Here is a 22,874-nt window from a genome sequence, read left to right as displayed (position 1 = left end):
GTTCAAGGTTAATAAAATAAAATAAGAGTAGAATAGTCTAAGAAGGTAAGGAAGACATATTATGACTTATTTTTGCACGCTGATGCTTTTTACATGCTGTTATTTATTCATGAGTTTGTTTGCTATTTATAAACTTAGAATGACAATGAACTACAAAAAATGGGATGATTAACAATTATGTTTATTCCACCTACGATGACAAGTTTATATGGTCTAAATTATTTAAAGTAGTATGATATATTTTATGTTTTTGGTCTCAGCGCATATACATACATTTGCGCAATATGGATCTGACATAATAAATGGGATCTTAAGAGGTTTTTACTAGGCTACTGTTTGATCTGCATGATGTGACATCCCAACTGTTTATGTCGTAGCATTTCCATGCTATGCAAAAAGATGCTTGGTGCATCTGCTGTATCTGTTTAAAGCTTGCTGAGAGAGGTGATGTAAGCTGATGGGTGTTTTAATCACACCAATTATGTTTTAATTAATTGGTCAATTGATAATTATTTTGTTAAATTGATGGCTGTTTTACTATATAAATGGGCGCCTTTTATGTATAAACTATAACCTGATGAAGCGCATTTGTATGCGTGAAAGCGCTTGTTTGTTCTTAAAATAAACTGGACTTTTTATTTTATCGTGGTGGTTCCTAGCAGTGTTTTTCATTGAATTGTCACATTAACATGCCCTCTTTAGATCATTAAGTGCCCCTATCACCCTCCACCGCCACAGTCTTCAACAGCTTCCGGCAACTCTGCCTGGAATTGCTTCATTGGCTATGCTTGACAGTTGCTCAGTTACTTCATCAGTGGTGCGGAGAAAGCCAACACACTGTAGTTATGCTTCTAATTGCCTTTGGGCAGATAGGTAGTAGGCTATCTGTGAACCTCTAAAGTGCAGGCCATTACAGCCATAATATGTGAATAAACAGACTTTCAGATCACAATATACAGTGAGAAATCACCATGTAGTCAGGAAACAGTTAAGTACAGCAAGAACATACAGAACACTGATACTTAGTCACTCCAAAAGCCTATCTTGGAAGCTAGAAGACTTGTATAAGTTGAAGGCTTTCTATTGCTTACCAGTAGGTTACCTACAGGAGAGATGAGAAACAAGCACAGATGGGAAACATGCATGCAACAATACCATACCGGCTTATGTGTCAGCCTCAGGCTTTGAAATACTGGCCAAGGCTATTGGCACCCCGGTGGTGCCTTTTTTAGGAGATTCTCAAAGGTGAATACCAGCTCCGTAAACAGCACAATAGCAGAATCAGTGAGGGTTATGCTACTCAACACCAGGGGTTGTGATCACAACATGTATGCACTCACAGCATTCCTCAGGATGGACAACGTCAACATCTGTGCAGTAACTGAGACCTGTCTTAAGGCTCCTGAGAGCACACCAGCACTACCAGACTACAACCCATACCACACATTTCAGCCACAGAACATGGACTGACAGACATGGAGGGGGTGTATCCATATTCATCAGGGATACCTACACCTCCAGGTTAGTGGGGCAGCATGATACCTCTGAGATCATCCATGTGCAGCTAACATCAGCCACAACTGCAATGTAAACTGTGGCCTGCTACAGATCACCCTCCATGACCCAGGACCACCACTCCACCTACCTGGAGACAGTGGAGAACATGAAAGTCCTAATGCACACCCTGGCATTGGTCGATGTCAACTACCCTACCATTAACTGGGAAACTTACTCAAGTACTCACTTCTAGGCCCAGCGCTTCCTGGAATTTATCACCTCATATGCCCTGTATCAGGTGGTAACCTCCCTAACGAGGGGTGGAAGCATACTAGAAGTGGTCAGCACCAGCATAGGCAACAGGTGCACCATAGGAGAGGTTAACCAGCCACTGGTTAGATCTGACCATGAACTATTCACTGTTTCCACACCCAAACATCTCCCCCACCCACGGAAACCACAGTGTATACCTTTCCTACAGCTAAATTTACACTACTAGTGATGGGGGGGGGTTGCAGCCCCCATGCTAAGGGGAAACACTGCTCAAGATAGAGACAGATTTACAAATGCAGTCTATAAGCACCTACATGGATATATGGATCGTGCCATCACTGGTAAACCAGGACTCACTCCTCCTAGACAAGGACACCAGTCTGGTGGACCCCTGCAATAAGCAGGCTATACTACAGAAGTAGGACAGTGTTCCAGACAAACAGCAAATCCCATGAAGGGCAGACATCTGTGACCACTATTAGTATGATACGTAGGTCCCTCATGACATCATCCAAGGCTAACATCAGCAGGAAAATACGCAAGGATTCAAAAGATAATCACAAAGCCTTCTTTGGCTATATCAAGGATCTAAGTGGTGACATACAGATTGGCACTGTGCCAGTGAAATATAGCACAAAATATGGTGACCCTACTGATATCGCCAACATCCTTGCTGATACATTCAGTGCATACTTCACCCCCTAAAGAGCCCACAACACTACATGCCCATATAATGGTGCGTGGCAACGGTTATTCCACTCCATCAAGTTGGAATCACAACTGACCATGCTAACTACCACCCCATAAGCCTGACTAGCCTGGTCTGCAATGGTATGGATCGCATCCTCATGGCACTCATTAACAAAGACATTGGTAACCTCCAAACACGTGACCCAACCCAGGTCAGCTTGATTGAGTGCAGTTCATGCCTACTGAACCTGTTTGACATCTTACATACAGTCACCAAGATGTTAGATGACAGGAGAGGTGGTTCACACATACTACTTGGACCTCGCCAAGGCTTTTGACACCATGACCCACTCAGGTATTATTGATAAACACATCAGCCTGTACATACACCCATACATCACAGGTTGGGTTGCCAGCGGGCTTACACACAGAACCCATATGGTACGACTAGCAGTTCCCAGGTCCAACTCTTGACCAGTCATGATTGGTGTCCCACAGGACTCAGTCCTGGGAGCCCTGGCGTTTGGCATATACTTCTCAGAGGTACAGACAAACACAGGTGGACTACGGCAGACCATGTTTGGCAATGACTGCGAACTGGGAGCCATGATTGATAGTCCAGTTGACACAGACATCCCTCAAGGGGCCTCACAGAGACCGACACAGGGTGTCAACATCATGGCCTCCAGCCAAGTGCCACTAACTGCATGGTTATTCCATTGTGGAATATTAAGCACCCACATATTAACACATAAGTGGCAACCACTTTAATATGGACGAGGTAATGGGGTATCTGGGGACTAAGGTAGATAGTGATCTCCCCTTTGACAATCATATCTCCAAAGTAGTTAGGACATCTTTTTATGTAGGCTATCTGATTACTAAAGGGTTTCCATCTAGACATACTGGGGTTATAGTGCCCCTTTACTCATCACTCATCAGTCCCATCATAGGCTATAATAACCCATTTGGGATGTACCTCAGAAGACACTTCCAACAGCTGGAAGGTCCACCAATGTACCTCGCCAAGGGGATTACTGGCCTCAAACATATGCCCTATGCAGCCAGACTGAATAAACTCCTGCTTTACTCAGTGGCATCTCGTTTACCCAGAGATGATCTCTGCTGGCCAACACAGCCATGTCGAACTCAGGCTTAATAGATATGCTCCACCTATGGGAATTCATGTCACAGTGAGCCACACACTGTAGCGAGCTGAACCTTGCCGCAACAATAACTGGAAGATGCTGGAGGGACAGATTCCTGTCACAGACACTCCCCATACTTTGGAACAACATCTCTAACTACATTATACAGAGTCCCTCACTAACACTCTACAAGATAAACCTTAAAGAGTGGATGGGGAACAGTAGATGCACCCCAGGGATCCCGCCATTGGCTCTGCTCCACAGAGGGACAGTTAATGAATCAATAGGGTGGCAAAAGCTGACACATTTTGGCTAGGCTTATGAATGGCCTCTGGCAGTTGACCAAGTACCTACCTATGAACCTATACATACAGTATCAGCACATGCTGATAGCTTAATTTGCTGTTCAGGTGTTGACTTACCTTGTGCCAATGGAAGTTGTGTGTGCAATAGTTGAGGGCTGCCTATGTTGGATGCACACAGTAGACTGCCTATACATGACAATTTACAGGTAGTCTTGTGTGTGTTTGCTATCCATTTTTACTGTGTGTGCAGGTGGAGAAAGGTGTCAGTCCCTAGGTGGCTACACTGTCAGTGTGTGTGCTATACGTTCCCTCCTTGCCAAGGCATGGGCATACTGGGCACGCTTCTGTCTGCCTACTGCGGCTGGCTTAGGGTGTTCATGGTCTGAGTACCTCTGTGCCTGTGGGGTCCTTGGCAATGGTGGTGGGCTGTGAGGGCCTTCACCATTCTGTCCCTGCTGCAGCTGTTTCCGCAGGATCATATTGTGTAGCATGGCACATACTATGAAGATGTGGGTACACGTGCCTGGAGAGTACTGCAAGGCTCCACCAGATATGTCCAGGCAAAGGAACCATGATTTCAGCATCCAAATCACACGCTCTATGATGATTCTGGATTGTGTGTGTGCCTCATTATGGCATTCCTGCATGGGTGTGTGTGCATTTCTGATGGGAGTCATCCTCCATGGTTCCAGTGCATAGCCAGCATCCCCCACCAGGTGGCCATTTGGGATGTCCCCCCTGGCAAATAACTGATACAGCTGTGAGGCATGCCAGATGTGGGAGTCATGATAGCTTCCAGGGCTGCCAGCACACACATCCATGATAATGCCCTGGGCATTGCACATGACCTGGCAGTTGATGGAGGGGTATCCCTTGCAGTTTATGTAGTGCCTACCCTGCTCACCGGGTGGTGACTTGATGTGTATGTGTGTGCAGTCTATTGCACCCAGTACCTCCGGGTATTCTGCCACATGGTGGAAGAGATGCATATTGCTGGCCAACTCCTCCTGCATTCAGGGGAAGTATATGTGCTCATTGGCATGTGGTAACATGGCATCCAGGAACTGGTGTAGTACCCAGGATGCTGATGCCTTTGAGATCCCCATGATATCTCCAGTTGGTCTTTGAAAGGTACCTGTAGCAAGTATTCCCAGGCTTACACATACCATCGTATCCACTGGGATGGGTTCCCCGCTGTTTGTTCTGACTTTGAGGTGTGGCCGGCACAGCTCCACAAGTTGCTGTAGGATGTCCCTATCCACCCTGTAATGCTCTACTATCTCCAGATCATGCAGCCCCTGGTAGGTTACCCTGGGTCTGAACAGTCTCCTCTTCCTCCTCTGGTGCCTGAGGTGGTTGTGTGTATCATCCTCCACTCCACCTTCAGTCTCCAACACATGCTGGTGGATCAAAACTGTGGCAGCCCGTAACATGTACATACTAAAAGTTCACAGTCTGTATACACCACTGGTGCAGAGTGTATGGGAATACACAAATGTGTGTGATATACTATTGTGCTATGGATGATGCTGATGTCATTGGGTGTGTATGAGCTATTCCAGCTGCAGAGTGTCTTAATTATGGGTTTTACAATGAGTACTGCAAGTGTGGGGCCTTTACTGTGGAGTTATGCTTGCCTGCCTTGAATAACCTGTTGCCCTTTAATTCACTTTTAAACCTGGATCCCCTCCCATTATCAGGCATGCATCCACCTGCCATCTTTCTTGTTTTGTACTTTCCCTACCCAGTCATGGCAAAATGTGTCTTGTAGCTGATATACTGAAAATCGGCTTTGCTCTGCTTTGACACTTTACTGTTTACTTTGCAGTACAGCCCCTCCCCTTTCCTGTTCTGCAGGTAGCTGCTTGCAGCCTTGTTAGCTGTTGTCAATGGCTCACTGTAGGCTTCTAGGTGTTAATTAGTCATTTGTACTCCAATTTCCCTGCTGCAGCATTTCCTCATTTCTTTCCTATATCCTTCCTGTTTCAGCTGCAGTGCGTACTGCGCAAACCCGTTTACCAGGTTTATGAGCGTTTTCATTTCTGTTCACATGCATACTCGGTTACCTTGTGTACTCTCAGCTAAGCAAAGCTATGGCCAGTTCAACACACCCCTATCCTGCAGCTTTGCCTAGGTAGGGGAAAACCGGTTTAACAATGCTCCAATGTACTTACAGCAATGGCGACACACCCCTCTCTTGATGTCATCTTTATCTTAAGGGCACACCTCGGTGTTATAACTCTATGCTGTGAAGTGCATCCTTACACCAGCGGGGAATCTGTAATTCACTATTACTCCTCTCATTTGCATGGCATTGCCTACTAATTCCTAGCTACCATGCATAACACTGTCACAGTCCCTTAGCAACCCTTGCGCCATAGTATGGTGTAGCATGCCTGCCACTGACTATTATGGGGAAATCATGATATGTGTTGCATTGCAGTTTTATTCTATATTTTTATATTTTCCTTGCGATCCCCTTTGCATGCCGCTGCCCTGTGCTTCCACGTCGCGATAATGCGACTATATACATTAAATGTTAATTTTATATTTTGCAGATTTTTTTATGCCAGTGGCTATATATTTTGCCATTGGCATATATAAACAATATAAAAAACAAAACAAAATTCAAAGCAGCTTCCAAATAAAACTTGTAATCCACAAAATGAAGCAGCTTTTCAGGCAAAACAATAAAGCCCTGCGCAGGGCAAGCTTAGAAAATTGTGAAAAAACCCCACAGATGGCTCAGCACACTACAGTTCAGTGTTTTTTTTTCACAATTTTCTAAGCTTGCCCTGCTCAGGGCTTTATTGTTTTGCCTGAAAAGCTGCTTCATTTTGTGGATTACAGGATATATAAACAATATAATGCATGTGTTTGGTCGGCTGTCATGGCTCCGATTTTATGTTTGCAGAAATGTAAACCGTTTTCTATGGTTTACATTTCTGCATGCTTACACTACACCTGCACCACTTCCTGGATTGCTACATACCTTCATTTGCATGCTACACTGCTGCACATGGGGTAATTAGCATACAGGGCCCGGGAGTTGTGCGGGCGTAGCGTATGCAGATAGTGCACGTGGGAACAGCTTGTACCTGGATCGCTCAGGAGAACGCCGACGCTATGCCTGCACCTGGCGCAAGCTTTATGAATCCTGGGGCAGATGTAAGAGATAGATCTGTTATATGTTTTAATGACTTTGAAACAACAGGGGTACATGCTATAGCACTGAAGGATGGAGTTTTGCATGCTCCTTTCATTTTTCTGGGATCATTCTTAAGAGTTCAGCCACTCTGTTTACAGATGCTTGCCAAACGTGGTGAGTGGATCTGGCAAATGATAATTCAGCACTTACACCACTGAAGGAACTATGCAGCTGAAAATTTGTCATTCATCATGCCCTCCCCCATGTGATATGAATTGACTTGCTGATATCTTCCTGGAGAATGATTTGTCCAGTATTTCTGTAAGTGTAGTCAGGAACAAATCAAGGATACTTTCTTCTTCTAGTTTTGAGAAGAAGCTGCCAGATCCTAGCTTCTAGTTTTAAAAATAGTGCAGTTTCTTTAAATGGGAGTTGTATCTCTCAATACATTTTTTTAATTTACAGTATGAGGAGCTTTTGACAATAGTGTAGGTAAAAATTGTAATTTTCATTCAAATTTCAAATGGGACAGTTTATAGCTGCCAAAACAGATGCACCTCTCTAACACATAGAGGGCTACATCCAGTAGTTTGCAAGCACCACAGACTGACTTCACTACCTTTACGTTACCTGTCTGACATCCTTTATGAGTCACAGATCTAAGATATGGGCTTTGAATTTCACTGGTCACAAGGTGAACTTGGACTTTTTGACTTATACCAACCTGCATGACCATCCCTAGCTGACAGAGACAGGTTAACTAACTAGTGTTTGGTTAGGCTCACTGACATGCATCTTTAGGGTCACTGTTTCTTGACATAGAGGTCACCACAGGCCAGGACCCTCTCTCTCTAGAGGTACTTGTTACTGTCTACTGCAGTAGATGGTGTTCTACTGCAAACTGATATTTAAATAGTGACAACACTGCAACGTGCATTAAATAAGAGTGTTACATCTCTTTCCCTGAATATCCCCTCACCAGTTACTTAATATGTAGCTGGCAGGCATCTCCATGTTGCATTGCTTGCTCGCTGGCCACCAGCACACAGCAGTGCAAAACCAAAATGATGCCTGAGGATCTCCATGTTAAAAATACAATTACACTTAATCTTTCTTTTTGCCTGATATGCTGCTGTCATGAATCATGCAGTGGCTGAAGTAGGTTTTTCACAGAATCATGTACCTGCTTCTTCAAGCAAGCATTGCCTGTCTGATCAGACTGGCAAGCCTGCACTGTGCTTAGTGTCACTTGGCTGTACTTTGAGGAAAGAGAGAAAACAGAATTTGTGCATCAGTAGTATGTTTCATTTCCTTTAAAAATTCTTTAAAGTGATTAAAAGAAAATTGTATAAAAGTTTGCAAGAAAGGGAATTCCATATTTGTTATGCAAACTATGGTTAGGGCATCACCATGTTTATTATAATTCCTTTGAGGTACTAGAAGATGGCTGTTTGTAGATCCCAGTTGTCTGCTACAGTTTCCTAAGTGTATTTTAATGGTGGGATTAGAAAGGATGAAGTAGTCAAAGTTATGATAATTTGATTTTGTTTTCTGTCACAAGTGATCTAAATGTTGAGATTGAAACAATAGTGAGTCCTGTGTGGAGGGTACAATGCAAACCAATGCAAACCAAGCAAGACTTTTGTATGTTGACGTGTTAGACTTTCATATGTTGATGTGTTAGAAATATTAACAAGTTTCTGATAAGGTAGTAGATCTTCTAGTTAAGAAACGTAGAGCAAGGACACAATGCGGTTTCGTCCTGGAGGAGAAAAGTCAGAAGGAAATTGGTTCTGTATGGAAGGTTGATGGGTAGCAAAAGCAGAACATCCCAACAGAGGAGGATGTCAATTTTAATATGCTTCATATTTAGGAGATGAAACAGAGTACAAGGACATGTAAATGTAAATAAGGGGACCTAGGTGGGGAAGCTTTGCGATATGACACTGACACACTCAGGAAAGTAAGAGCTAAGGTATTGCCATTGTTTTTGGAAGTCTACATTGAATAGGAAAACATTGTACCAGAATCATATCAGAGACATCTCCATACTTTCTTATTTAATTAATTGTATGCAATATATTTCCAGAGTGAAGTAGTAATCAGAATTTCAGCAGGATGTACAAGTGTTTTCAAGTCTGCAAACAATTAACTTTTAATATAAAAAGGTTTTGTGCCATGTTAGTCACCAAATAATCACTCACATTTTACAGTCTCCTCCATCCAGTCATTATGTATGAATCAGGGACATGTCACTTCTTCTCACTTCATTTACTGTCCTGATGGATGTCAATACCATTATGGCCTTTTGCATTTTTGCTGCCACATTTCCTGTTTTGGTATTTCATACTTCAAGCTCAGCAAAATTTTATAGCCATATTGCTATTGGTCCATGTTAACTGTATAGTTCACATTTATAGAAGTTTCATATACCACTGTGGTGATTTACCTCTTCAAAGTTAACAAAGAGATCCCTACCTTTTAATTAGTATTATATGTACTTGAAACTAATATTGTATTAACTTTTTTACTTTTTCTAAATTTCAGGCCTATAAATAAAGACACAAGGATCTTACTCACGTCTCCACTGCTTATTGAGACTTGCCAAAGACTTCGTGAAGATGGTATAGATTCTTTCAGCAAACACTTTGAAACCATCATTGAGTCTCACCGTGCCAAAGGCACATCCTATACTAGCTTAGATTCAGTTGACATTCTCTTCTCCCCTATTAAGAGCCATGGGAGTGTTTTCACTTTTGACTTGATGGCCCTGACCCCAGAAGTTCAAAGTCAAATCTATAACAGTGCCAAGGAGATTGAGAAAAAAATTGCACCCTGGGCTCATGCAGAGACAGACTTGGATTCTGGATTGACTTCTGTCACAGATTCCACTTCTACAGAAATCCATGGATCATCAGAGAAAGATGCAAAGGCTTTGGATGCTAAGAATGGACAAACTCAGATAATATCTGTACATCAATCTGAGAAAATATCAAAGGAAGAAAGTACATTTTCTGAAAGAATTACTCACATAGAAGAACCTATAGCTGTACCTAGGGCTGCCAGTGAGAATGATAGGAATGCAGAGTTACTGTCAAGGTAAGTCCAAAAGTCTTGCCTTATTCTCATGATGCCTTCCCTGACTGAGACCAAGATCCAGAAGAGTTCACAATTTTTTTGTTCTAATCCAGAAGGGTTTACTATTTTCTTGTTCTGACCCAGAAGAGTTCACTATTTTCTTGTTCCAAGTGCCTCTTGGGGGATGACACATGTTGGTTTAGTTGTACTTTTTCCTTCTGAAGGTATAATGTAACAAAACCAAAATAACTTCCATCACTTTTATTGAACTCATAGGAGTAAAAATTTAATTTGCTTTGCCTTGGCTTGGCTATTACCTATAAAACTGAATCTACCACATTTAAGTAGCAGCAGTATGTAGCCAGAGCTCGCCATGCCAGTGGGTACTAGAGATGAAACTCCCTTTAAAATGCTTTAATGGTATTACAGTAAGTTTCAGTATTCGCTGTAATGCTAGCTCCATTGGTACAGACCCAGCTGACCTGACTTTATTTAGCAGCTCAGGCACCAGATGGAGCAGGCAGGGAAAATAAAGGAATGCTGACGTACTACTCACTCATCTTTCTTTCGGTGTGTGTATGTGTATGTGTGTGGGGGGGTCTAGGATGATGTATGGCCCAAAGTCAGAAACATTTCTGCAGCTCTGGTGGGGATAGGAGCTCAGTGCGGCTGCCAGGCCAGGGTGAATGGATAGTCATGAAAGAACCATGAGTGAGAACACGTGTGGGACTATGTATTATGGCTAGTGTAGCCATATGAAGAATTGATATCGATAAGACTTCAGCCATGAAACTGTGGGATAAAAAATATTTCATATGTATAAAATATATTCAGTGGACAACAACAACACTGGAAATATAACTGAATAAAACATGAACTATAGTATATTAACTGTTTATTTACAAATTATCTGAAGCTGGTCCTTCAAAACACTGAGATAATGATAGAGTAATAAAACAGTTGCCACAAAACTACTCAGACCTATAGCATGCTCTGGCTTTCATTATTCTAAAAATAAAATAAGACAACCAATAAAAGGTTCTGCAGACTTGAAGCTGCTAAGCTAATTGACATCACAAGAAAATATTTTGATACTGGCTTTTTGAATCATGTAATTGCTGCTGTACCTGTTTTTTTTTTTTTTTTTTTTTTTTTTGATATTGAAAAACAATTCCTAAAGTAGAAACTATCCTGACTCTATTGTCACACCCAGTAAAAATTATAAATATCTTTTATGATAACGCTTTAACACCACAATGACCTTACATGCTGGTGGAAACAGAAATAAACCATAGGAGAACATAAATAATTATGCAGAATATAAATATAATGGTGCAGAGAACAGATAAAGCACTAATGATACAAAGAACAGCTGAAGAGATATCATTCTAGAACTGATTCTGTAAAAATGTGAAACCTATTACCAGTATAAAACAAGAAAGAACTTCTTGAATACCTTTTATATTTTCTCTGGCATACCAAAGACCAGAGCTGGAAACTTAAAAGACTTAAGTGTTCCAATGCACACATAAACACATTTTCATAGTTATTCACCAATTAAGATGCTGTGCTATTTTTTTTAAATATTTGGTTTAAAAAATGGGAACATTTATGACATTTTATGTTACTCTAAACATGTGGCTTGGGTGCAATGTGTGGCTGAATTTGTGCAGCTGAAAATATGTCTATGCAAATGAAATGACATAAAATTTCCATCAAGCTCTGTATGCAAAATGAAGACAAATAAGCTATACCATTTAGCAAAAACAGATTCTTGTACAGAGGGATTCTTTCATCAAATGTGTTTCTCCTTCATAAAAATTCGTAAATTGCAAATTTCTCTCAAAAATAAGAGGGCAGTGCTTGACCAAGACTATGAACATTCTAATGGGTCTAATTGTTGGTAGGGTAATTCATCAATGTTTCTAAGGATTCTGTATGTTTTTGAAGCGTTTCACCTTCATCAAAACAACAGATTTGTTATATTCATAGTTTGTTTGTTTATTTGTTTACTGCTAAGCAAAATGGACAACTGGAGACAATTTTTAACTGTGACATTTTTAAATAAAGAATGCAACTAGAAATACATTATTTAGTAATTGAAGCAGGTAGAACAGCAGTGAAATTCATGCCAAGAATATAAATTCTTGAGGAACGTAAGATGTTTCAGAACCCGAAAAAGAACAAAAAAATCTATTAACTGATGAAAAGAGCTGAAATGGGAAGGCATGTGCTGATTTGAGCGATCTAAAGCTATTTGATCTCTTGAAGCAAAGGTTCTAACTGAAATATTGAACTGAGGTTTTCAAAGTTTGGAGGAAGTAAGAGGAACTTTGACAGTTGCTGAAAAGACAGTACTTCTGAAAGATTAAAACATTTAGAAGTACCTCTTTTGTTCCTTCTAACTGAGTGAAAGCAACTCATATTAAGTTCTGATTTAAAGAACCAAGATGGAGTTGTAGCAAGGGTGTTTGTTTAATTGAAAGACTATGAAAGACTTTGTCAGATTACAGTGTGTTAGTTCCCTAAACATGTGAATCAAACTTATAGCCAGGGCATTCTGCCTAACTTTCCTCTGTATGTGCATAATATAATACTACCACACTACCATACAGCTAATGATGTATATGTTCTCTGTTGTAATAGGTTACAAAATAAATTCAGAATAACTGACGGCATTGGACGGTGCAGTGGTGCAGCAGTAGTGTTGTTGCCTCATAGCAAGAGGTTTTCAGGTTCGATTCTCAACTGGAGAGCCTTCTGTGTGGAGTCTGCATGTCCTCCCTGGGTTTTCTCTGGGTACTCCAGTTTCCTCCCACATTACAAAGATATCTGCTGGATTTTTTCTCCGCAGGCCTCCGCTGAAAATTTGCTTTGTTCTAAGTCGGATTTTCCCGGTAAACAAATGTTAAATAAATAAATAAAAAGTAATAAAATCATGCAGGTATATGTGATCACATTTCAGGCAGGGATCATTCTGGTATTCTGACACAGATAATTAAGGAAACATACAGCACTTCTGATGTCATGTTTTATATAACTATCAGCACTGCAATGTCAAGCACAGCTCTGTTTATAAAAATATTACATGATTATCCAAAATAAGTTATTTTCCCTGAGACTATTCACAGTCAGAAGAGTTACCATTATATTTCAGTTATCTGATTATTTGTAGGATTTTCTAATGCTAAAATATACACAGGAAAGTATTGCCCCATTAGCCTGACGAGGCTGATATGCAAAGCTATGGAATGCATCATCATGGACCTAATAAACAAGGATATAGGGAATTTCCAAACTCTGGATCCTACACAGTTTGGTTTTGTAAAGGGTAGATCATGCCTGCTTAACTTGGTCGACTTCTTTGAGTCAGTCACCAGAGCTGTGGATGAAGGCAAGGTGGTTCATACAGCCTACCTTGATCTGGCCAAGGTCTTTGATACCATTCCCCACTCAGGAATCATAGAAAAACTCACTAAGCTAGGCATCATCCCCTATATCACTAGGTGGTTTGCAAACTGGCTCACAGATAGAACCCACAGTGTGAAAGTAGCTGACTCCAAGTCAGACTGCCAACCAGTCACGAGTGGAGTCCCACAGGGTTCGGTCCTGGGTCCTCTTCTGTTTGGTAGCTACTTCTCTGAAGTCCAGGCCAATACGAAGCGACTCTGGCTGACAAAGTTCACAGATGATTGCAAGTTAGGAGCTATTATTAACTCCCCAAGTGATGCTGACATCCTACAGAAAGGCCTCAGTGAGACCAACGACTGGTGTCAGAACCATGGCCTTAAGCTCAATGCCAAAAAAATGTGTCTTCATCCCCTTTGGGAAAAACCAGGTTCCCTTGAATTACCACATTAATGGTAGTCCACTGAACACAGAAGGTGTTATAAGAGATCTGAGAACACAGGCTGACAGCAACCTCTCTTTTGACGAGTACGTTGCCACTGTGGTCAGAAAGTCCTTCTATGTGGCACATCTCATTACTAAGGGTTTTGCATCCAGGAATAAAGAGTTCATTGTCTCCCTCTACTCTTCCCTCATTAGGCCAATCATCGAGTACAACACCCCATTTGGCATGTACCTCACTACACACCTGCAACAACTGGAGAGGATGCAAAAGTACCTCACAAAGAGAATCCTAGGCCTTAAACACTTGTCCTATATGGACAGGCTCAAAAAACACCAACTATTCTCTGTCTCATATAGCCTACTTAGAGGTGATCTCTGCTTGACTTACAAAGCCATGTCTGACCCAGCTCTGTTAGAAATGCTACCTCTAAAGAAATCCCAATCCCTCCACACGACATGCTCCAGAGACCTCATCCTCATTACCACAATCGGCAGAACATGCTGGAGGGACAGGTTCATAACCCAGACACTGCCCATGCTATGGAATAGACTTCCAATGCATGTCAAGCAGAGCACCTCACTGGCCCTCTTCAAGAGAAATCTTGATGAGTGGATGGGAAATAGAAAATTCACCCCGGGGATAACTCCAGTGGCTCTACTCAACAGAGGCACTAGGAACTAAGGTTGGGTGGCACGATGTCAGGGTAATCCTATGGGCTAGGCTTGTAAAGGCTCCAGGGCCATTAGCCTAGTACACACCTATGAACCTATAAAAACTATTTTAGTTAAAGTTGTATGTGGTGTATGACAAAAGTTCTTGAAGACTGGGTTATTAATCAAAACACGGTAAATCCCTTGATACTGTGTATGCCTGATATTCATGGAGAGTACATTGTTACTACTCAGAAGAGATGCTCACCGGTAGAACTTCATTAGAGTATTTATGGCACCTTTTCTCCTTCAAGAGATTATTGTTTTTCTTCCAAAAAATCAGATTTATGCTCATGTATATAAGTCTGTATGTACGAAATGGCTCTCTGTTGAAATGTCTGCACTTGAAATGCCAACATGCCTTCAAAAGGACTGAAACTGCAGGAAAAGACCAAATGTTGAAGACTGCTCTTTTCCTAAACTTCCTTATTGCAGGGAGAGAAACCCCTCAAACCCCCTGAACTTATATATACCAACTATGACAGCTCCATACCTTAGGGAAAAGAGACTATTCCAAGAAATGGCAGTCTGGGGCTTGGTATATGTAAGTCCATTTTTCTACCATTCAGCCTCCATGTTTCTTGACTTGCTCTAGTGGGTCTTGACATTTCAAACTTTGGGGAATACTCCATTCACACTGTAGGCTTCAGTGAAAATAAGCCCATATCACAGCTGAAGTCCTTATTTCTGAGGTCTCCATACCACCAAATGTGATGGGATGTGGCATAGAGTATCTGGTACTTTCATGACTTTCAGCTAATCCTTAATCCTCCTTAATTTGCAAAACTTGACAGTTACTTAAAAGGATACGACTAAATCAAAGTAGTACTACATATGAGATGTGTCTGCAAATACACAGAGGCAAATATGCATTTCTGTAAGTAACAATATGTACATATTTAGAGAGATATACTTGTGAGTGTGCCTTTGTTTATGTTTTGTGTGCCTATATGTGTGTTGTGTAAATGGTGTGTCAGCTGCAGATATATGCTTCTAGACTTCAACAAACGACCACATGGGTATCAACAACTGTAAAATAGCACCACTTTATTTTTTGGAACAAGGAAGGTATGAGCAAGATCTGAATGTATAAGGGGAGTTGATGCTTATGTTAGGATTCCCATTGAAACAGTTCATACTTAATTATAGTCTAACACAGGCCAGCAAAAATGTGTTATATTTTATTGTCTTTATTAACTGCTGTTAAAACACCATGCTGTACAGTTATATACACGCACAATTATAATTAGGAGGTTTGCAGAGCTGCTGAAACCCTGACTGTCAGCTGCCTTTATGTGAATGGTTCACAAAACTTGCATATAAAATCTATGAAGTGTAATTTTATTGAATTTACCTGGTTTTGTGCATCATACTGTATGTAGTACATGTAGATGCCTTGCATAATTTAGTTACTCAGTGCAGCTGATACACTCACTAATAAAGATTTAAGCACGAAATCGCAACTGAGCTTGTGTCAGTATAACAATGCTGGATTTATACAGAAAGAGGCAAGAAAGCACTGCCCCTGGCTAAGTGTGGTTTATAGCTACTATAGAATGGATATGTTTGAGACAGTTTTACAAAAATGCATTTGGATTAGTTCCTTGTTTTCTGGAGCTGCTTTTGATTTCAAGATGCTGTAGCATTTTGGACTCTGAAGTTACCTCTGTAACAATGCCGCTGCTGAAAAATTTGCATGAATGTTGCTTTAGGGAATATGTTTAATTTAAGTAGTTTATTTAGTTATTTATTTGTTTGCTAATCTGATAACTGAACTGGTCCAAGGTCCTTTTACAGTCATAACCCAGATCAAAGTTAGAGATAGATAACAACAAGACAGCACAGAGTCATAGAAATAACTTGACTATTGCAGTTACACGAGTCAGTAAATAAAAGAGATCATCATATCAAGTTGTAAAACTAAATATCACATCAAAAATACAACTGTTAATTAAGAATGCAGGTGGCTATAAAAGACTATTCTGTGCAAAGCTAACAGATATTGCTAATTATGCCAAAAGCAATCACAGTGATTAACAATTTCATGTAATACATGAGTATTGATAACAGTGAATTATAACCTTCCATGAAGGCAGATGACATATGGATAGCCATGATAAGAATAAAACAAATTTGACTTCTTGTCCGAATGGGTTAAATAGCTATTTCATGTCAAGAACTGCTAAGGCATAACTTTTCTGTTCCAAGAGGCATTAATATGTGGGGTTTGCACCAGAAACATGTAAGGAAAGCCTAATAATCCCTATTCCTAAAGGCAGAAAGGCTGGGCATCCAAATAACTGCATGCTTTTAAGTCTTCCAAGTTTACTGGATAAGGCTTTTGAAAGAGCAGTTAGTTAATTAGGAAACAGGAAAAGTAGGGTAAAGCATCTGAACCATACTTCATAATACAGATTGGTAAATATTTGAGTCCCAGAGGGGTCTGTTCTTGAACTGTTTTTTGTGGCATTGTTATGACCTCAGATCCAACTGGCAAAGACATATTGGTTTGTAAATATGCAGTTGAATCCAAAAGTGACCAAAAACAATTACTTAATTATATAGATTCTTTGAACATCTGGTCAAAAACCAACACAAAAACCAACAGAGTATACCATAATTAAAACAAATGTAAGACTCTTCATTTTGAAGCTGAATATATGTTATTAACCATAGCAGGATCCCTAATTAAGAATCTATTAATGATTTAGGTCTATTAATTGATGACAAATATACATTTGAAGCTCGTATGATGAGCACAGCATGACTTTTTTATGGTATTATGAGGGACATTTTGTGCATTATCAGTAGTACAGATGAAAGTGTCCTGGTTGTGTTGTTTAATAGCTTGATTCAAAATCATATTGTGGACAGGTTTTGATGTATAATATATCTCTAAAAAAATAGAAACAACTAAAAAAAATACACCAGAAGATTAATGTGAGGCCCCTACCATACATTGTAAGGTGGTTGAGTATAACACAATATGCAGTTCAATAGAATTGTTTTTAGAGATGACATGTGCTTGCCTTTAACAATCTAAAAAATGATATATTACCTGCAATGTTTGGACTGAATTTTGTGTCACATGAAAGAGACCTGAAAGAATAACAACTTTCTTATGGATTTACCAATAGTTGCACAAAAAATATGTTTAATTGTTTAGACATAGAGCAGTTAAGCTTGGAATTCTCTCCCACTACAAATATGACAATCTATTTCTCTAGTAAAACTTTAAGAAAGTTTGGACCATTACTTAGTATGGTATGAATCATTTTGAGTTAACTTCTGTATAGCCTCTTTGTGGCTTTAACTCAGCTGTATGACTGTACTGAAGCATCAAAAGAGTATAGGGAGATATGAAGGAACACTCTATGCACATGTCAGATAAGAGAAAAGAGAAAGCAAGGTGAGTAATGATAACACACACACACACACATATATATAAATATATATATATATATATGGATTAATTTTATATGCTCAAAATTCTGAAATCTCGAATTTCAGAATCTCGAGCCCATAAATTGGAAAATCCAAAAGCCCGAAACCGCAAAACCACAAAAGCCTAAATCCCGAAACCACAAAACTGCGAAATTCAAACTCCCAACACTTTCAAACACTAATACAACGCACACGCACACAACTAAACAAGCACACACACACCTACCCTTATGATATGCAGGAGGGCTGCACCCCCCACACCCCCCATTTAAATATTCTAACTCCAAGGTTGCACTACATACACACACACACACACACACACACACACACACACACACACACACACACACACACACACACACACACACACACACATGAAGCACCACCACACAAACTACATTCCTCTCGCACACACACATCACAGTAACAACACAGACTAACACACACACTACAGACCCTACCCAACGCCCTTAAACATAAACACTTACCCGAATCCATGAACACAGCGCAACACCAGAACCACTAATTCAAAATCTCCGCATTCGAGATTTTGAATTTCGTGCTTCTGGGGTTGCGATCTTCCGATCCTTCCACCTTATGAGCTCAAGATTCTGAAATTCGACATTTCAGTACTTTGAGCTTATAAAGTGCTCCTATATATATATATATATATATATATATATATACACACACACACACACACACACACACACACACACACACACACACACACACACACATACGCACACACACACACACACACACACACACACACACACACACACACACACACACACACACACACACACACACATATATATTTAGCTCTGTCACCAAAAAATAATGTTTCACAAGTCTTGATGTAATAAATATTAAATAGTTCTAACAATAACAACAATAACCAAAAGAGGTCAGTTAGAACATAATAGATGCTATGCAGGAGAACTGTAAAAGACAGGACTGATACCCATGTTAACAAATTGAAATTAGAAAGAACAAAAAACTAGCCAGGGACATGGCACGATATGAAATGGGTGAGGTTTTTCTGTTACCTAATCATAGGAATAATTTCAGTAATAATCTGCCTAGTAATAATAGTCATTCTTATCATCAGTTTATGGCAAGGAAAATCACATTGACACAACAAATCATAATGACACCCCACAAGATGAATTTTTTCAAATAATATTAATGACATTAATGGACCCGATATTATGGACCCTTTAGAGTTTCCACCTCTCCAATGTTTGGAGAGGTTGGTAAGCACAAATCCACCTGCCTTTTCCCTGCAGAGGACAAGGCTTGTTCAAGAGAATCGAGGGACAAAATACTGACCGGGCCAGAATCAGGGTATGAGGAGAATGGACAGTGGTAACAGGAATGGAATTTAGGGACTCATGTCTTGATTAATCTGGTTTACCAACTTATTATTCACAGTAGAAATAATTTTACAATTTATAATTATAGTACCCTTAACATTACTGATAAAATATTTTTCATTATTTCAAAAAGGGCTTATGTTTGTTCCCACACCTACCTACAATTTAGTGGATTATTTAATTGAATTTAAATTCTCTGTTAAAAAATTAATTTTGGGATATAATTTGAAGCAATTTCAGCTGAGAAAGAAGATACACATGAGATAAAGTATAGCTATGTGTACCCCCAATAGTACTGTTCAAGTTTTTTCAAATGCATGCAAAACAGATTTTTATAAATGCTGTGTTCAAGGGATGATGGAGAATTCTTCTTCTTCTTTCGGCTTTTCCCGGTTAGGGGTCGCCACAGCGGATCACCTGTCCGCTCATGATTGGCAGTGGAGTTTTAAAGTGTGGAGTTGCCAGCCCGGCGCTCAACCTTCCACAGAAGGCACACACACACATGCACTCATGCCTAGGGCCAATTTAGAGTGTCCAATCCACCTACAGCATGTCTTTGGGATGTGGGAGGAAACCGGAGCACCCAGAGGAAACCCACGTGACCACAGGGAGGACATGCAGACTCCGCACTGGATTAAACCAGGGAACCTCTTGCTGTGAGGCGACAATGCTAACCGCTGCACCACCGTGGCCGCCCTTCAAGGGATGATGGAGAATAAAAGGTACAATTTGAATAGGAAAGAGCAGCAGTTGTTAAAGGACACCAAGAGCAATCATTCTATCAGTATTACAAAACCTGACAAGGGAGGGGGCATAGTGATTTCTAATAACATTGATCATATTGGGGAAATGCTGAAAATAATTTGCGATGGCGGTTCACATATTCCAGCATCTATCAATGAATTCCATCTTTCATGTTACAAAATTGATTGTTTTATGGAAGATGGATTACTGCAACATGCTTTTGATTTAGATCTTTATAAATGTTTAAAGAACCCAAATCCATCTATGCTAACAATATTTGGTATCCGCAAAATTCACACAAATTTAATAAACCACCCCTTCAGACCCAAGTGTATCTGCCTTTGGAACCAAAACGTATCCTTCAGCAGTTGTTACTGACAATATTTTAAAACTTGTCCAGAACTTGCAACTATATATATATATATATATATATATATATATATATATATATATATATATATATATATATATATATTTATATATATATTGTGAGACTCCTGGGGTTTTCTTGGGATGCTAAAACCAAGTTTATGGAACAAAGAGTTGGTCTTTCTTACAATTGACATGATTGACTTGTTTTTCACGTATCCTCCAGATCATAGACCTTGAATTATGTCATGAGGCCATAATCCAATTGATTTTTTGACTACAGGCAAACCTCTGCACTTAGGGACTTTATGGAAATAGTAGTTAAAACAGTTTCATTTGGTTTGAAGGTGAAATTTATAAACAAATTAAAGGTGTGGTCTTGCCAATTTAGTCATATTATCTTGGAAGTGCCGGTATGTTCTCACATCTACATATCTGAAATGTGTTAAACTTTATTTGAGATACCTGGATTATATATTTATTTTGAGGTCTTGTGAATTAGATATAAGTTTCTCAGTCAAACAACCACCTTTTTAAAATTCACCCATCATGCTGACCCCAACCAATCAATTATTTGGACACCACTATTTCCTAAGGTAGGGATGGTTTTCTTTCCAATCTATATAGGAAACCAACATTGTCCAGCAGTTACCATTACTTTAAAAGGGCCCATCCATTTTTCAAAAAAAGGAGTCTTGTTAAAGGCCAATCCATGAGATTAGCTTGATCTCAGATCTAGATGTATTTATCCAAAAAGGCTATATTCGAGACCATGTTTCTGGAAAGGGATACCCAAGGAATTCTGTACGTTCTATAAGTGATAAAATTTACATTGGTTGGAGTACTAGATATGGTCCCCTTTTAGGGATTGGCCTAATGGTCCTCAGGTTACAAATATGCTTGATCAACTCACAGATTTGACACTGTCCAACTTCCAAATAGATGAACAAATTGTTGAGGCTAATAAAGAAGGGGTCAATTTTTCCAGGGCTTTCATCCTACAATACAATGCTGGTTCTAATGTAACCAAATACATCATTCACAAAAACTGGGATATTTTGACTAGTGATGAAAAAATAAGAAATAGCATGGGAGGCTTGGGAGAGTGGCTTAATGGCTAAGGTGTTTGCCTTACAAACACAAGGTGCAGGGTTTGAGTCTCACAAGGGATAATTGGCTAGGCTTAAAATGTTGCACAAGGGTAGTTAGCTTAGTACTGAACTATGAACTATGAACTATTAAGTCTAATAAGCCTCTCAAGTGCCAAGAAATAAGAAGGGGACCACCAAGTGTGGTTGTTGCATCAGTGCAAACATATTTCTGACAAATAACATATTAACCTTGACAGTTTTTCAGATCTACTATTTACACACAGGATGGTAATTGTTCTACTAAGCGTTTGGTCTGTTTAGCTGTCTACTCTACTTTCCAAGCATTTTATCTGGGCAAAATTGAGACAGCTTAGAAAACAAATATATAAGCACAATTGCAGCATTTCTAAATGCAATGAAAACAATGTCCTATATAGACATTCTACCCTCTTAATATTTTTAATTCTAGAAAAGGTGTCAGTGAATCCTAGAGGTGGACTTTGGAAAGATATTTTGGAACCTAGAGAGCTAGCCTGGATTCTTAGGTTAGGGCCACCTATACACCTGGCATTAATGATAATGCCTCCATAGTTCCCATTTTAAAGAAAAAAGCTCTTCATTTATAAATTAAGATTCTAGGCCCTGTCTTTTATACACTCACACACACATACATTATATGCACATATCTACTTTTTAATATAATGTCCTTTAACATTTTGTTGTGTAGTCTTTTTAGGTTGCAATGCACACTGGTATTCATTTTTTCACTTTTCCATTTTTTAAACTTGTTTTTAAGCTGTTTTCAATATTTCAAGTTTTTTACAAGTAAACATTTTGTACATAATTCTATTTATATGTTCATCTGCTTTTTATCAGTAATTCCCAGCCTGATTTTCAACATGTGTTTTGAATACCACAAGGACTGTTCCTTTAAATTTGTTTTAATTATTTAATTGTCTAATTAGATTGCTTTTCATTTAAATTGGTGTCCTTGGCATTGCAGATTTCAGGTCTGAAGTCCGTTTTTGTATTTGCTGGACAAAAAGCATTGTGTTCAGTTTTATACTTAAATTTTGTTTTTGCAGAATAATAGAAATGCCGTTTTGTTTCTTCATCTTTTTGGCTTCCTTTCTGGAGTTTGTTGA

General features: G+C 39.6%; 1 protein-coding gene across 1 annotated transcript in view; it reads left to right on the top strand.

Annotated features, from left to right (window-relative positions):
* Positions 1-22,874, top strand: part of PSD (pleckstrin and Sec7 domain containing) — a 1,472,276-nt gene that overhangs the window by 189,613 nt on the left and 1,259,789 nt on the right. The window contains exon 4 of the mRNA XM_044056531.1: positions 9,609-10,160. Within this exon, the coding sequence (XP_043912466.1) occupies positions 9,609-10,160 (552 nt within the window). The remainder of the gene's footprint in view (positions 1-9,608; positions 10,161-22,874) is intronic.

Source organism: Protopterus annectens, chromosome 14.part0 (assembly GCF_019279795.1).
Source record: "Protopterus annectens isolate FY-2018-M chromosome 14.part0, PAN1.0, whole genome shotgun sequence".
Lineage (NCBI taxonomy): Eukaryota > Metazoa > Chordata > Ceratodontiformes > Protopteridae > Protopterus > Protopterus annectens.
This window is presented reverse-complemented; position numbering and strand designations above follow the sequence as displayed.